The sequence below is a fragment of the Salvia hispanica genome, chromosome 4, assembly GCF_029641045.1.
Source record: "Salvia hispanica isolate PSC_SH4W2 chromosome 4, Shi_PSC_v1, whole genome shotgun sequence".
Taxonomy (NCBI): domain Eukaryota; kingdom Viridiplantae; phylum Streptophyta; class Magnoliopsida; order Lamiales; family Lamiaceae; genus Salvia; species Salvia hispanica.
Window position 1 is genome coordinate 12,390,072 of NC_142695.1, and position 12,654 is coordinate 12,402,725.

Here is a 12,654-nt window from a genome sequence, read left to right on the forward strand (position 1 = left end):
TATAAAAATCAAAATTGGTTTGTCCATTTTCTTTACAATCTCAAAAACATGAAGAAAAGAATAAATCTAATTTTGATTTTTTATGTTATTTGTAAAATTAATTACGCCAATAATCAATTTTAAGGTGTTATACCCAATACTAAATCGACAAAATGAGAAAAAAATCAATATGAAAGATTGGGAATAGATTAAAAGATTGAAGGTCGAATACAAGAAACATACTCGAAGAGCAGGTGTGGGTCATCGTCAGAGTAAGTACAAGTAACAGAGTTATTTCGAATGCACATAAAAACCTACTACTAGTATTCTTTTCCCTCCAGGCAGTTTGCTCCCAACTATTAAGGAGTTATGTGCATGAATCCATCATCATAAGATCCGGAAATGGCACCTGCGGAAATACACAAATTAGAACTCTAGCTCGAGCGTACGTGAACATATAGTTTTAAATAGTAGCACATTCATGCAAACTTGAATGTGAAACTCGTGTGTGCAGCAAAGGACCGAGGACGATGAATACAAACAAAACTATATGGATCCACATTAGAGATTGCTCATGAGGACTGTACCCAGAGGAAATAGAATATTACGCACATGCAGAAACAGAGATTGGTGATTCAACCAATACCAGCACATCAAGAAAACAATTAAAATGATGCATAATTGATCAAGTACGCTGGAATGGAAATAGTATGTTACTACTAACTGAGTAGAGAAATATTCCTTATAAAAGCTTGAATTCGTGCTTTGTTAAACCAGCATCATTTCTGGCGAATCATCAGGTTCATATAGATAATTTGTTCTTTGATGTTTTACTATATTGACTAGATATACTGCACTAAGAGTTTTTCGAAGATTTGTTGAGGGCACATGCCATACTTGCAGCAATGAAAGGTAAAAAGAGAAAATTTGACGATGTTAAGAAGAAAAGTAAAGCAGGACGTACCCCAGTAAACCTCGACCTGACCATGTTCTAGGAGTTACAGTCAGATTAATCAGAGAACCCTGCCTCAACACAACCAAGGGGACAGCTTCACCTTGCTTTTGTTGAGCTTCAGCAGCAAGCCGGGGCAGCAAGCTCTCACCTCCCTCCACATTCCCAAATTTCAAAATCTGATCGCCCAGTTGTAAACCATCTTCTGCAGCTGGAGACAACTCAGTAATTTCATCGACAATTGCAAAGGGTCTGCCGATGTCAAAATCCGCATCCATGGCACTAGAAGCATCTATGGCTACAGATTTGTCAAGGGACACAGACATGCCAGCACTTGGGCCTGCGGCATCAAATGCGAACACAGTTAATTTTATGCCACTTAACTAACACACTGAATATAATCATATATGAACCTTTCGACATTAGCAATTGAGTGAATTGCAGTGTGTGTTTTGTTAAAGTATCAATTAACTTTCAGCTCATGCCCATCGCTTAATTAGGCTCGTAAGTGTCGTGTGAATAACTCATCTATCACATATCAAAAACTCCAATAAACAACATACAATTATGAATCAATTAGTAGCTAACCAGAATCTTTAACAGATGAAGTGGCTGTAGTATGTTTTGCAGAATGAAGAAGCTCAATATTTTGGCTCATCTTCTCCGTTATATCCTTGTGATCATTACGCAACTCTGCACCAGCAAAAACAAAGTGAGTAAAAGGGAGAGCTTCTCCAACCACCTAACTTAAATTTGTTAACAGGTAGCAAAAATTAAAGCCAATTCACATTCTGTAGTTTTCAATCCAAAACAGAGAGATTGCCATTACCAGCAAGTCTATGCCTGTCAGCTCTGACAGTCGGAATGTCAATATCTGTCCTCGGAAACCCCTGCAAAACCTCAATTTTCAGAACCATCCGCCACAAAATCTTCATATTCAATCCACAGGTGTAGACGAAGAAATAATCAATTGCGGAGAGGCAAATGGAACGAAATATACCTCGGAATCGACAAGGTTGCCGGAGAGGCCAGGGCCGCCGGGCTGGCAGAGGCGTTCGATGATGACATTCATCTCCTCCTCTATTCCACTCCGCTTCTCCATCAATTTCATCGTCTCCGCTTTCAGATTCGTCGCCACCATCTTCACTTGTTCTCAATTGATTGATTACTGAGTAAAATTTTTTGTACTAGCTAGGGTTTAATTGATTCTCCGATGAAAGGGGGATAGAGTAGAGAGAAAGCTTGGTGAAGAGTTCACCGTTTTTACGTTTCTACCCCTGAATTTCAAACTATCTCATTTGCCTCCCCAAATAGATAATGGAGATAAATTTAACAGCATCCATTTGTTTCTCCAAAGCATGGCCGCCATTAGAGTAGCTTCTAGCTCCTTTACTATTCGTGCCTCGGCGTCGCCTTCATCTTCCTTCTCGTCTTCTTACTCTAATTTCTCCACCTCTGTTTTCACTAAGTTCGAATTCGGACTATCTTGGAGAGGAAAGCGAATGGCGCATTCCATTACTCGAGCAGCTCTTGGTCTCACCGAACCCAAACAGATCGATCCGCCAAAGGTATTCATTTTGCTTTGTATTTACTGATTATCAATTCTCTCATTTATTTGGAGCTGTGAATAATGATGCATTGGGATAATGTTGGTTTCATGTTAATTCCATTTGATTGTGATAGTATTTCACTTTAATTTTCAACTGATTTGGATGAAATATGACTCATATATGTAACCTGGCATGTTAATTTTATGGGGATATTAGTTATCGGCTTAACTAATTTGGTGTGTTGCTGGGATGAGGTAAGATCGCATTTTCGGCAAAAGAGATAGACTTGGTAGAATGGAAAGGAGACATACTTGCTGTGGGCGTCACGGAAAAGGACATGGAGAGGGATGAAAATTCGGCTTTTAAGAATGTAATACTGCAAAAGCTGGATTTGCATTTGGGGGGTTTGTTATCTGAAGCCTCGTCCGAGGAAGATTTCACTGGGAAGGCTGGACAATCAACAGTGCTCAGGCTTCCTGGTGTTGGGTCTAAAAGGGTTGGTTTGATTGGGCTTGGAGCAGCATCGGCAAGAACAGCTTACCGCAGTCTCGGTGAGTCTGTTGCTGCTGCAGCAAAGTCTTCCCGGGCTAGTAATGTTGCCATCACACTTGCTTCATCCGAAGGAATTGCTGCAGAACTGAAGCCAAGCACTGCTTCAGCTATAGCTACTGGTATGTACTTTTCAAGATTGCATGAGTAGAAATGCCCATCTTTGTTTGTAGTTAATGTGGCTGCTCCTTGAACTTTAAACAGGAGCTATATTGGGGACATTTGATGATAACAGATTCAAATCAGAATCGAAGAAACCTGCTCTACATTCAATTGACATCCTTGGTCTTGGTATTGGACCTGAGATTGAGAAAAAACTCAAATATGCCGAAGATGTTTGTTCAGGGATCATTTTAGGAAAAGAGCTAGTGAATGCTCCTGCGAATGTACTCACACCTGGTTTGTCATATTATTTGTTTTCCTCAATAACATTTGTTTTTTTTTTATATTACCCCTATTCTCATGGCATTCATATTGCTAGACTTTTATGATCTGTAGTTCTCCATATCTCACTTGTTTTTTGAATGTTACTCTTATTCAGGAGTATTAGCTGAAGAAGCCACAAGAATTGCATCTGACCACAGTGATGTGTTTACGGTTAAAATATTGGATGAAGAACAGTGCAAGGAATTGAAAATGGGATCCTTTTTAGCTGTCGGCGCAGCATCGTGCAATCCTCCGCATTTCATCCATTTATGTTACAAGCCTCCAGGTGGAACAGTTAGAACCAAGCTGGCCCTGGTGGGAAAAGGCTTGACTTTTGATTGGTAACTTTTATACCCTAAGAAAGAGATCTTTATCTTTTGATTTCAAAATTTGAACAAGAACAGCCATATTTATAATGCTCATCAGATGCTCTTGTCTTGATGTTTTCCTTACAATACAGTGGTGGCTACAATATCAAGACAGGACCAGGTAGTATGATTGAACTCATGAAATTTGACATGGGAGGCTCAGCAGCAGTATTGGGTGCTGCAAAATCTCTAGGAAAAATCAAGCCTGATGGGGTAGAGGTGCATTTGCTCTTCCTGACTTTACTTGATTGATTGATTTGATTTGATTGAGTTACTACTTTGCCTGTTATTGTTATCATAGATTAGAAATAAATTTGACAATTGACTGTATATTCAGGTTCACTTCATTGTTGCCGCTTGCGAGAATATGATAAGTGGAACAGGTATGCGTCCTGGGGACATCCTTACTGCTTCAAATGGGAAGACAATTGAGGTAATTTCTCCTTGCCATAGGTTGCAAATTGTTGTTCTCGTCCATCCAGCTCATCTTCGTATAGGTTACATCTATATTGACCAGGGAAGGAAGCATGTTTATGTTAGCATTCAATAAGGTTTCTTCACTGATGGTTTTCACCCTTAACCCAACATTGTAGGTAAACAATACCGATGCTGAAGGAAGACTTACACTTGCTGATGCTTTGGTATATGCCTGTAATCAAGGTGCAGAGAAGGTATAATACGGTGGTTTTGTTCATCATGCTCAGTGACATCTTCTCACAGACACAGGCAACATAAGACATGATTATCCTACCGTCCTTGGCTTATTTTGCAATCCAGCAAACTTTTTTTCTGGTTCAAACATTATGATATTTCTTGAAGAAATGCTTATTGCTTGCTCGATGCTTTTATTTCCTACGCACAGAGAATCACCATGCATTTTTACTTATATTGTATTTTGTGGTTGAGTAGCAAGCATTTTAATGTGCAGATAGTGGATTTGGCTACACTCACGGGAGCTTGTATAGTGGCTCTCGGACCCTCAATTGCAGGTATATTAGGTCTATAAATATTTCTTTTCTTGTAATCTGGAGCGTATAGATTCTATTCTAGTAATTTACATGAAAATAGCTACACCACCTTTTGAAATCGATTTGTTGTAGTCATTCTTTCAGACCAAAATACACTGCTCATTTCATTAATAAATAAACAGGTGTTTTCACGCCAAGCGATGATCTAGCAGAAGAGATGTCAAGAGCTTCAGAGAATAGTGGGGAAAAGCTATGGAGGCTGCCGTTGGAGGAAACTTACTGGGAGTCCATGAAGTCCGGAGTGGCTGATATGGTAAATACTGGTGGTCGTCAAGGTGGTTCCATCACCGCAGCTCTTTTCTTGAAACAGGTAATGTTTTCTTTATCAGCTTTGAATGCCAAGCTTGCTAAACACATTGTATCAAAGATAGACTGTGTTATATATAGTCGACAAACATGAATACTGAAATATGACATGTTTTGTGGGATAGTTTGTTGATGAGAAGGTGCAATGGATGCACATCGACATGGCTGGCCCTGTTTGGAATGACAAGAAGAAGAGTGCAACTGGATTCGGGGTTTCAACACTGGTCGAATGGGTAGTTAAGAACTCTTCCTAATTTGGAAAATGATTATGTTGGAACTATATGAAGTAGTCCCCTTTTATTTAATATATATATACTACTATCCTTTTTGGATACTACAGTAATTTTTTGTTGAGCTATTATCCCAGTTTGTAGAGTTGAACTTGTAGCAGCTATATTTTAGTTAGGTTAAATTAATTGAGTATACAATTTTGAATTTCCACCAATGTTTTTGGCATCTGATTAAGGAGATGATATGGAAGAAGCTCACAAGCTATCATACTTGAATTGTGTCTCTTTTTTCTTTTAATATTTTGTTGCGTGTAAACCTACATATATGCAAGCCTGTGCGCTACCGGGCTAGTGTGGAATTTGAATTAAGTGGTTGTTTGGTTAAATTTATTTTAAAAAACTTAGTATAAGCTTTTGCAGGGAGCTTATAAGATGTTTTAGAACTTATAAGATGCAATGTTTTGAGAGATTATATTTTTTTTATCATGCAAAAATTGACAATAAAAATTTTGTTCTTTTTACGAACCTGATGTCGATAAATCTACGAGTCTAGAAATTCATTTCGTAGCGGGGTCAGGAGAAAGAATACGAAAGTGGTTTCTCTATATTTCTAGTTTGGGACAGACCATATTAAAAAAAATATATTATTAGCACGGTAGCATAGGTTAATCCATTGGAATACAATGGGATTCCAAATTCATTTTATTTTAAATAATTAAGAATGCGTTGCATAAACTTAAGCAACTTAAGTGTAGAAAGAAATAGAGAAGAGTTCATTGAGCTCATACATTCCGATCCTTAAGAAATTAATTAAGGAGAGATAAATATATTAATTAATCTAGAGGTTCAACTAAAAGAAGAAAGGAAAAATAGTTAATTATTTAAAACTTCCAACAAGTCAAGTAATATCAAACCCAATAATTTAGAGATAAATCCAAAGCCCAAATTTCTCATTTCCTCTAAATTTTCGGCCCATACAGAACAAGTAAGAGACTATTCCACAAAAAATAATTGGCCCAAAAATTAGAATCAAAGAAACCCTAATATATTGACAATATTAAAAAAAGAAAAGGAATGAAGTTTACGCCTCTTTCTCCCACCCTCTCTCTGCTCTTTCTTTCCCTACGTTGTCGTTTAAAGCCTTTCTAGGGTTTCCTCATCGCATTCACGCCCCTTATAATCCCTAAATCACACCTCTCTGAGATACACAAGTTCATCGTCATCGCATTTCAATATAGGTTCGCGATTCCTTTCCTATAATCGTTTTATTTCTCCATTTTCATAACTAATTTACAATTTTTAAGAAGGATCGATGATGCATTAGTTTAAAACTGCGTTATCTATCTGATATTTCCAATTCGGAATTGAAGATACTTTTCTAGCTCCTGAGATCCTTTCTTTTTCTATTTTATTCTTCATATTTTCGAATTTGTTCATTGTTGAAGATAAGCATCCGAGATGAGAAAACATTAATGTCATCCTTGCACTTTGATTCAGAAATGAAGAAAATCAATGGGGAAATGATACTCTGAGATGCTTATAACTTTTCATTCCTTCATTCCATACTTTTTATGCTTTTCGCCTTGTTAATATAAAATCAATACTTTATTTCCAATTATTAATTATTTGTATTATCGTTTTTACAAAATCCATTGCTTTTCTCTTTGATTTTCTAGTTTTTTATTGATCTTCAGAAATTCATCCTGAATTTGATTGATGCCTTATTTTTGGATCAGTGATGTTATATATTACTGCGTTATCTATCTGTAATGAATTCTTTTTTGAAGATAACTTGTTATCCTGGGATCCAATATCTACAATTATTTTAGGATTATTTGGTTTCACATTGTTTTGTACACATTTTTATTTTTCCTCTGTACATAATTTTATTCAGATTGAGGTCATTTTATCTTTAATATAGCATATGTTAACATTGTCAACATATTGGAAGTAACAATAGAAATGAAACAATAGTAGTAGTATTGTTTTAGTTAATCATATTCCCTGTATTTTTTGTCACATTTTTTTGCCATTGATCTTACCATAAAATCGTAAATTAATGAAATGCAATATGATTGTATGTATCATTTGTTGGGAACATTTGAATATCAAGTATTCAAATTTATTAGTGGTCATCCTTATGATTACCAATAGCCAAAATTTCAATCATTCACATAAATTAGTATTCTTTTCGTCCAAGAAAAATAGAGTACATTTAAAGAAAAAAGTTTTCAACAATTTTTCTCCGTCCCAAGGAAGAAGGAAGATGACTCTGAAATTATGCAACTTTATTTTGTGTATTAAGTGATCGGGATAAAGTAGATAAAAATGAATTTTTATTTTTAGTAACGAGTCAAATTAAAAAGAAATGTGGGGTACAAATTAAAAAGAAATATGTTTTAGGGTTTAGGGTTTAGGGTTTTTATTTTTTTCCTCTCTTACTAATAATATTGACTTCATGTACATTCCACTACTCTCTTACTTTATTAAATATGGATCACATATTCTACTATGAGCATCTCAAACATGAAAAGGTAAATAAAAAAGGTACATTATATATTTACCTTGTCAAAAAGTGAAAAATATCATTTTAAAATAAAACGAATTCTAAAGGTAAAAGGTATATATAAAGGTAAATTATTTTTTACAAATAAAATAATAGTATAAAATCTATTAAAAAACGTAAAGTTACCTTCTCAAGTAGAAATGATGATGAATGAATATATTTATGGATATAAATGAGATAATTTTAAAATTTGAAAAATAAAAAGTCAATTTTCAACTGGTTTTGTGTTGAAGACTGGCCAAAAATGCAACTTTTTCTAGGCATATTCACCAGTTCTGGATTGCACAAGGCTGGAACCGTAACCGGCCACGACAAAATAGGATCACGGTTATAATTTATGAACTGTTATCCGATTCCAATTCTGGGTTAGAATTGCCGGTTCCGATTGCCGGTTCGAAATGGTCTGAACGCTTCTAATTATGAGAGGAAAAAGTGAATACTGCTGTTTATAATAAAAAAGAATTACAGAATAGGTTCTATAGTGAAAAAGAAATTCAGAGATTGTTTATGTAATAGTCACTTTTAAATTTCTAATTTTGTATCTTATGTATCATCACTTGAATCAGTGTCCTATTTGCAATAAAACTCGTGCTCTAGCAATTGTTATAATTATTTAATTTTCAGCAGTTATTAAGGCATGATACCTAATTCCCACATGAACAAAATGTATTCATATTTTATAGTTATTCAATTTTATTAAAATATTGTAAGTGAGATACGAGCAGCTCAACTTTGGTAAGATTCAAGAGTTTGTACAATGAAAGAGTGGTGAGCACAGATAGAATGTCAAGAAAGCAAAACTCAAAATGATATACAATCATCTAATCATGACGCCATATAGCTCGTGATACTAAAAATAAACTAGACAAGGAATTGATCAAAAGAAATTAGAGCATGATTTTGTTCAAAATGTGTTTACTGTGGTGTAATTTGTTCAAGATCCTTGAGCAGGCCAACTACCTGTTGCATGCTTGGCCTCTTGGAAGGGATTTCGGCCGTGCAAAGGTACCCGATTTTCAAAGCCTCGATGATCTGTGCGTCCGGTGCAGTCCCACGGATCTTGGGGTCGATAGCTCGTGATGCCTCGTCCCTCCTCACTAGTCCCCTCACCCAACTAGTTAAGTTTGCTTCTTGATAACCATCCTCAACCGGCTTCTTCCCGGTGATGAGCTCGAATAAGATTACTCCGAATCCATATATGTCTGACATGGGCGTTGGTGCCATCGGCGAGGAGCTGCCTTCTTGCTCGAGAAACTCTGGTGGCAGATACCCCGGGGATGCACGAGCAATCCCATCTTCGCTTCCATTCCCAAAAATCTTTGAAATACCAAAATCTGACAGCCTTGGCTCTAAGTTTGAGTCCAGATAGACGCTGCTTGCTTTGACGTCTCTGTGGATGATGGGAGGGATGCAGCCGTGATGGAGGAACGCGAGTGCACGAGCAGTGCCAAGCGCGACCTTGTGCCTGAATCTCCATGTTATTAGTGACCCTTCAGGGCCAACGTTTTGTATCCCGTTGTTCTCATCTTCCCATGTGTCTGTGCTCCAATCTTCCGTCCTTTGAATCCCGAGTGGCAGATCGTGTAGCAAGTTCTGCAAGTTCCCGTTCTCCATGTAATCGTAGATAGCAATCCTCTGCTCCCCAGCCAAGCAATATCCCGTTAATGGGACGAGATTAGGGTGCTTGATTCGACCAAGATACTCAAGCTCCTTTGCAGCTTCGTGGTCTGTCATCGTGGAACCATGAACCAAAACCTTAACAGCAACGTGCAACCCCCCGGGCATCAATCCACCATAGACAGGCCCGAATCTCCCTTCTGCCAGCAACGTGGCCCTATCAAAATGAGAGGTCGCAGACAACAAGTCCGCGAATGTGAAATTCAGCAAGGGCTTCTCAAAGATGACTACGGGCACTGATGTAGCCTGCTTAACGTCAGCCACCCAAGTGGTTGAATCTGTCTGGAACGAGAAGGGCCCCGAGACAACGGTCTGCTCCTCCTTGTAAGAATCCTGCTTCACCGCCCATGTTCTTGTTTTTCTACGACACCTAAATGCTAGCACAAGCAACCCCACGAGCAAAAACACCATGGAGATGGTCAGAGCCAGAGCAATCTTTAGCCCTCTATGCATTGGAGCTTTTTTCTTGAAGAAGTCCGGGTTGGCAGCAATGGGGCAGCTATTAGTCGATCCTATGAAAGAAGCTTGAATAGTTTCCGGGGGGAACCGGGACCCACAAAAGCTAAGGTTGTTGTAAGAGAAATTGAAACTATCCATACGATGGAGTTCATCCATCACCACCAATGGGATATCTCCTGTTAGATTGTTGCGTGAAAGGTTGAGATATTTGAGGCTCTTCGACACGAGAGGCGGAATGTGGTTGCTGAGATGGTTATCAGAGAGATCAAGGGTGGCTAAACTAGTTAGGCTTGAGATGTTGCTAGGAATCTCACCAACCAAACTGGTTGAAGACAAATTGAGATAGTCTAAATGTGTGAGCACATCAGCATTGATAAACAAGTCCTGTTTGGTGAATCTGTTGTGTGCAAGGTTAAGGTGTCTAAGCTTAATAGAGTGATGCAATCCAGTGAATAAAAGCTCACCACTCAACTCATTCTCCGACATATCCAAATACAGCAAATTCGACCAATTGAAAGTGGAGGTGGGGTTTACCTGAGGTGGAATGTGGCCTTGAAACTGATTCCTGCTCAAATCCACCACCTCCAATGCCCCTTCAAACACACCTATAACAGAACCCTTGAACAAGTTCCCAGAGATATTCAGATAGCTCACCGATTTCATCCCATTAAAGTCCGAATCCCGACCAACAACCTCATTTTCAGCCAAGTTCAAGAACTTGAGCTGTGGCAATGCAGCAGCAAAGCCACTAGGAAGAGAGCCATTGAGATTGTTTTCAGACAGATCAACAGAAACCAAATTCAAACACTGCAAGATTCCTGATGGGACACTGGATTCAAACCCATTGTCACTGAGATTCAAAGACTCCAACTTTGACAAAGAACTGAACGTTTCTGGGATGCTCCCATTAAATATGTTGAATGAAAGGTCCAAACTTTGAAGGTTCCCAAAATTTCCAATGTTACTTGAAAGACTCCCAGAAATTTGGTTGTGTGAAAGATTAAGATTTATGAGAGAACCCAAACTCCAAAAATCAGAAGGCAAGGTGGCAATCTTGTTACTGCTAAGATCCAAAGATTCAAGCTTTTTCAATTTCCCAATAGTTGTCTCAGGAATCACACCAGATAAACCCACTCCAGAAGCTTCTAGCTTCAGAACATTTTCTCCCCCATCATCACAAACCACACCTCTCCATGAACACAAAGAGCCAGAATAGCCATACTTGTGGGGTGGGTTTAAGCCCATTTTTTCAAAGAATTCAAGGAGAAATGACTCATCTGTGTTGGGTTGTTGGCAAACCAAAGGCCTAGTTAGTAGAGTCACCACTAAAAAGGAGTAGTAACAGAATATCCCAACACCCATTTTGTGAGAAATGGCTCCAAGCACACAAAAAAAAATCAAATCTTGAAATCTTCAAAATATCAAGACCAAGAATCTTGCCCCATTTATGGCTATGTAGCAGTTTTTCTGCAGCCTGAAAAAAACCACAATAAGTCCACCTCCACGCCAGAAAACAGATAAAATAGTGAAGTTAAAGAGTTTTATTCACAGTGTCATTAAAGTTCAACCAACAATAGATTATTATTTGGAGCATAGCATACCTGCTTGGTTTTCTTGCAAGAAGCCAACAGCTCTAACTGACTGAAATTTTTTATGACAAAGAAACATCAAACCTCCTCTGAAATAGTCATTTTTTTAATGCAATGAAAATAATGGGTTACAGTGTGAGTTGGGTTTGATTGATGTATTAAACTTTACACAGTTGTATTTTTTTGGAAATAAATTTACCGCGTTTGGAGTCGTTAGTTGGGGTTCATAAATGCCTTAAATATCAAAGGAAGGAAACACATCATTTTCTGGATTGGCAATCAAATAATTAATGAGATTTTAGGTGGAAAATCAAAGATACTACTACTATGTTTTTGCGACTCTTGTGATTCTGTGGTTATGTAATTAATAATATGAAAAAATGTTTGTGTAATTAATGGTCTACCATGATTGGGAATCATGTAATTTGGGAAGTAGATATCATATCAGTCCTGGTTTTATGTTGTGAAAATATTTTATAATCATTTTGGCAAATCGATATCAAGACTTTTTGAGATATTTTTGCCTAAAATACGAAAGAATATGAATATTACAATAGAACCAAAGAAAATAAGAAGTATGCTTAATATAGTAGTAGTATTTGACAATAATAACTACTTTCGAGATTTGTGATTTATATGATGGTATATTTAAAATGAAAAAACAAATTTATTGAATGAATTATACATACAAGACAAGACGCTTTAATTTCGATTTATTTTTAGTAATATATAATTATGACTAATTTATTAGGAACTTTGGGTAGATTTATAAGAGGAAACAAAATTACTGATTTAAATTATGGATTAATGTGACATCCCACTATTATTTTCATCAATACTCTAATCTTTTGGCATTTTTTTAAAAAGCGATTAGTGGTTTGAACTTACTATATTTTCTTGTTTTAATTCTTTTCGGATTTATTTTAGCAACCTGATGCCGAATGTGAGAAAGTAATATTTCAAATATAAATATAG

The 12,654-nt window shown here is 37.1% G+C and overlaps 2 protein-coding genes, 3 non-coding genes and 1 pseudogene across 6 annotated transcripts; 4 read left to right on the forward strand and 2 right to left on the reverse strand.

Annotated features, from left to right (window-relative positions):
• Window positions 1-166: 166 nt before the first annotated feature.
• Window positions 167-2,219, reverse strand: LOC125194238 (26S proteasome regulatory subunit). Its single transcript, XM_048092354.2, has 5 exons — window positions 1,932-2,219; window positions 1,761-1,821; window positions 1,520-1,624; window positions 944-1,271; window positions 167-388 (listed from the first exon to the last, which is right to left on the reverse strand). The coding sequence occupies exons 1-5, from the start codon at window positions 2,070-2,072 to the stop codon at window positions 367-369; spliced, it is 657 nt and encodes a 218-aa protein (XP_047948311.1). The 5' UTR covers window positions 2,073-2,219; the 3' UTR covers window positions 167-366.
• A 47-nt stretch (window positions 2,220-2,266) lies between these two features.
• Window positions 2,267-5,501, forward strand: LOC125194237 (leucine aminopeptidase 1-like). The gene is made up of 10 exons (XM_048092353.2): window positions 2,267-2,499; window positions 2,741-3,152; window positions 3,235-3,429; window positions 3,572-3,797; window positions 3,917-4,043; window positions 4,162-4,257; window positions 4,418-4,495; window positions 4,753-4,813; window positions 4,975-5,162; window positions 5,284-5,501. Exons 1-10 carry the CDS (start codon window positions 2,290-2,292, stop codon window positions 5,410-5,412), a joined length of 1,722 nt encoding a protein of 573 aa, XP_047948310.2. The 5' UTR covers window positions 2,267-2,289; the 3' UTR covers window positions 5,413-5,501.
• Window positions 5,502-6,691: 1,190 nt separating this feature from the next.
• LOC125197657 (small nucleolar RNA snoR27) lies at window positions 6,692-6,785 on the forward strand. The gene has a single exon (XR_007172190.1). It is a non-coding gene; the product is annotated as a small nucleolar RNA snoR27 (small nucleolar RNA).
• Window positions 6,786-6,834: 49 nt separating this feature from the next.
• LOC125197656 (small nucleolar RNA snoR26) lies at window positions 6,835-6,927 on the forward strand. The gene has a single exon (XR_007172189.1). It is a non-coding gene; the product is annotated as a small nucleolar RNA snoR26 (small nucleolar RNA).
• A 187-nt stretch (window positions 6,928-7,114) lies between these two features.
• LOC125197658 (small nucleolar RNA snoR27) lies at window positions 7,115-7,200 on the forward strand. The gene has a single exon (XR_007172191.2). It is a non-coding gene; the product is annotated as a small nucleolar RNA snoR27 (small nucleolar RNA).
• A 1,419-nt stretch (window positions 7,201-8,619) lies between these two features.
• LOC125192566 (putative LRR receptor-like serine/threonine-protein kinase At2g24230 pseudogene) lies at window positions 8,620-11,837 on the reverse strand (annotated as a pseudogene). The gene is made up of 2 exons (XR_016137560.1): window positions 11,692-11,837; window positions 8,620-11,564 (listed from the first exon to the last, which is right to left on the reverse strand). The product of XR_016137560.1 is annotated as a putative LRR receptor-like serine/threonine-protein kinase At2g24230 pseudogene (transcript).
• Between the last annotated feature and the right edge of the window lie 817 nt (window positions 11,838-12,654).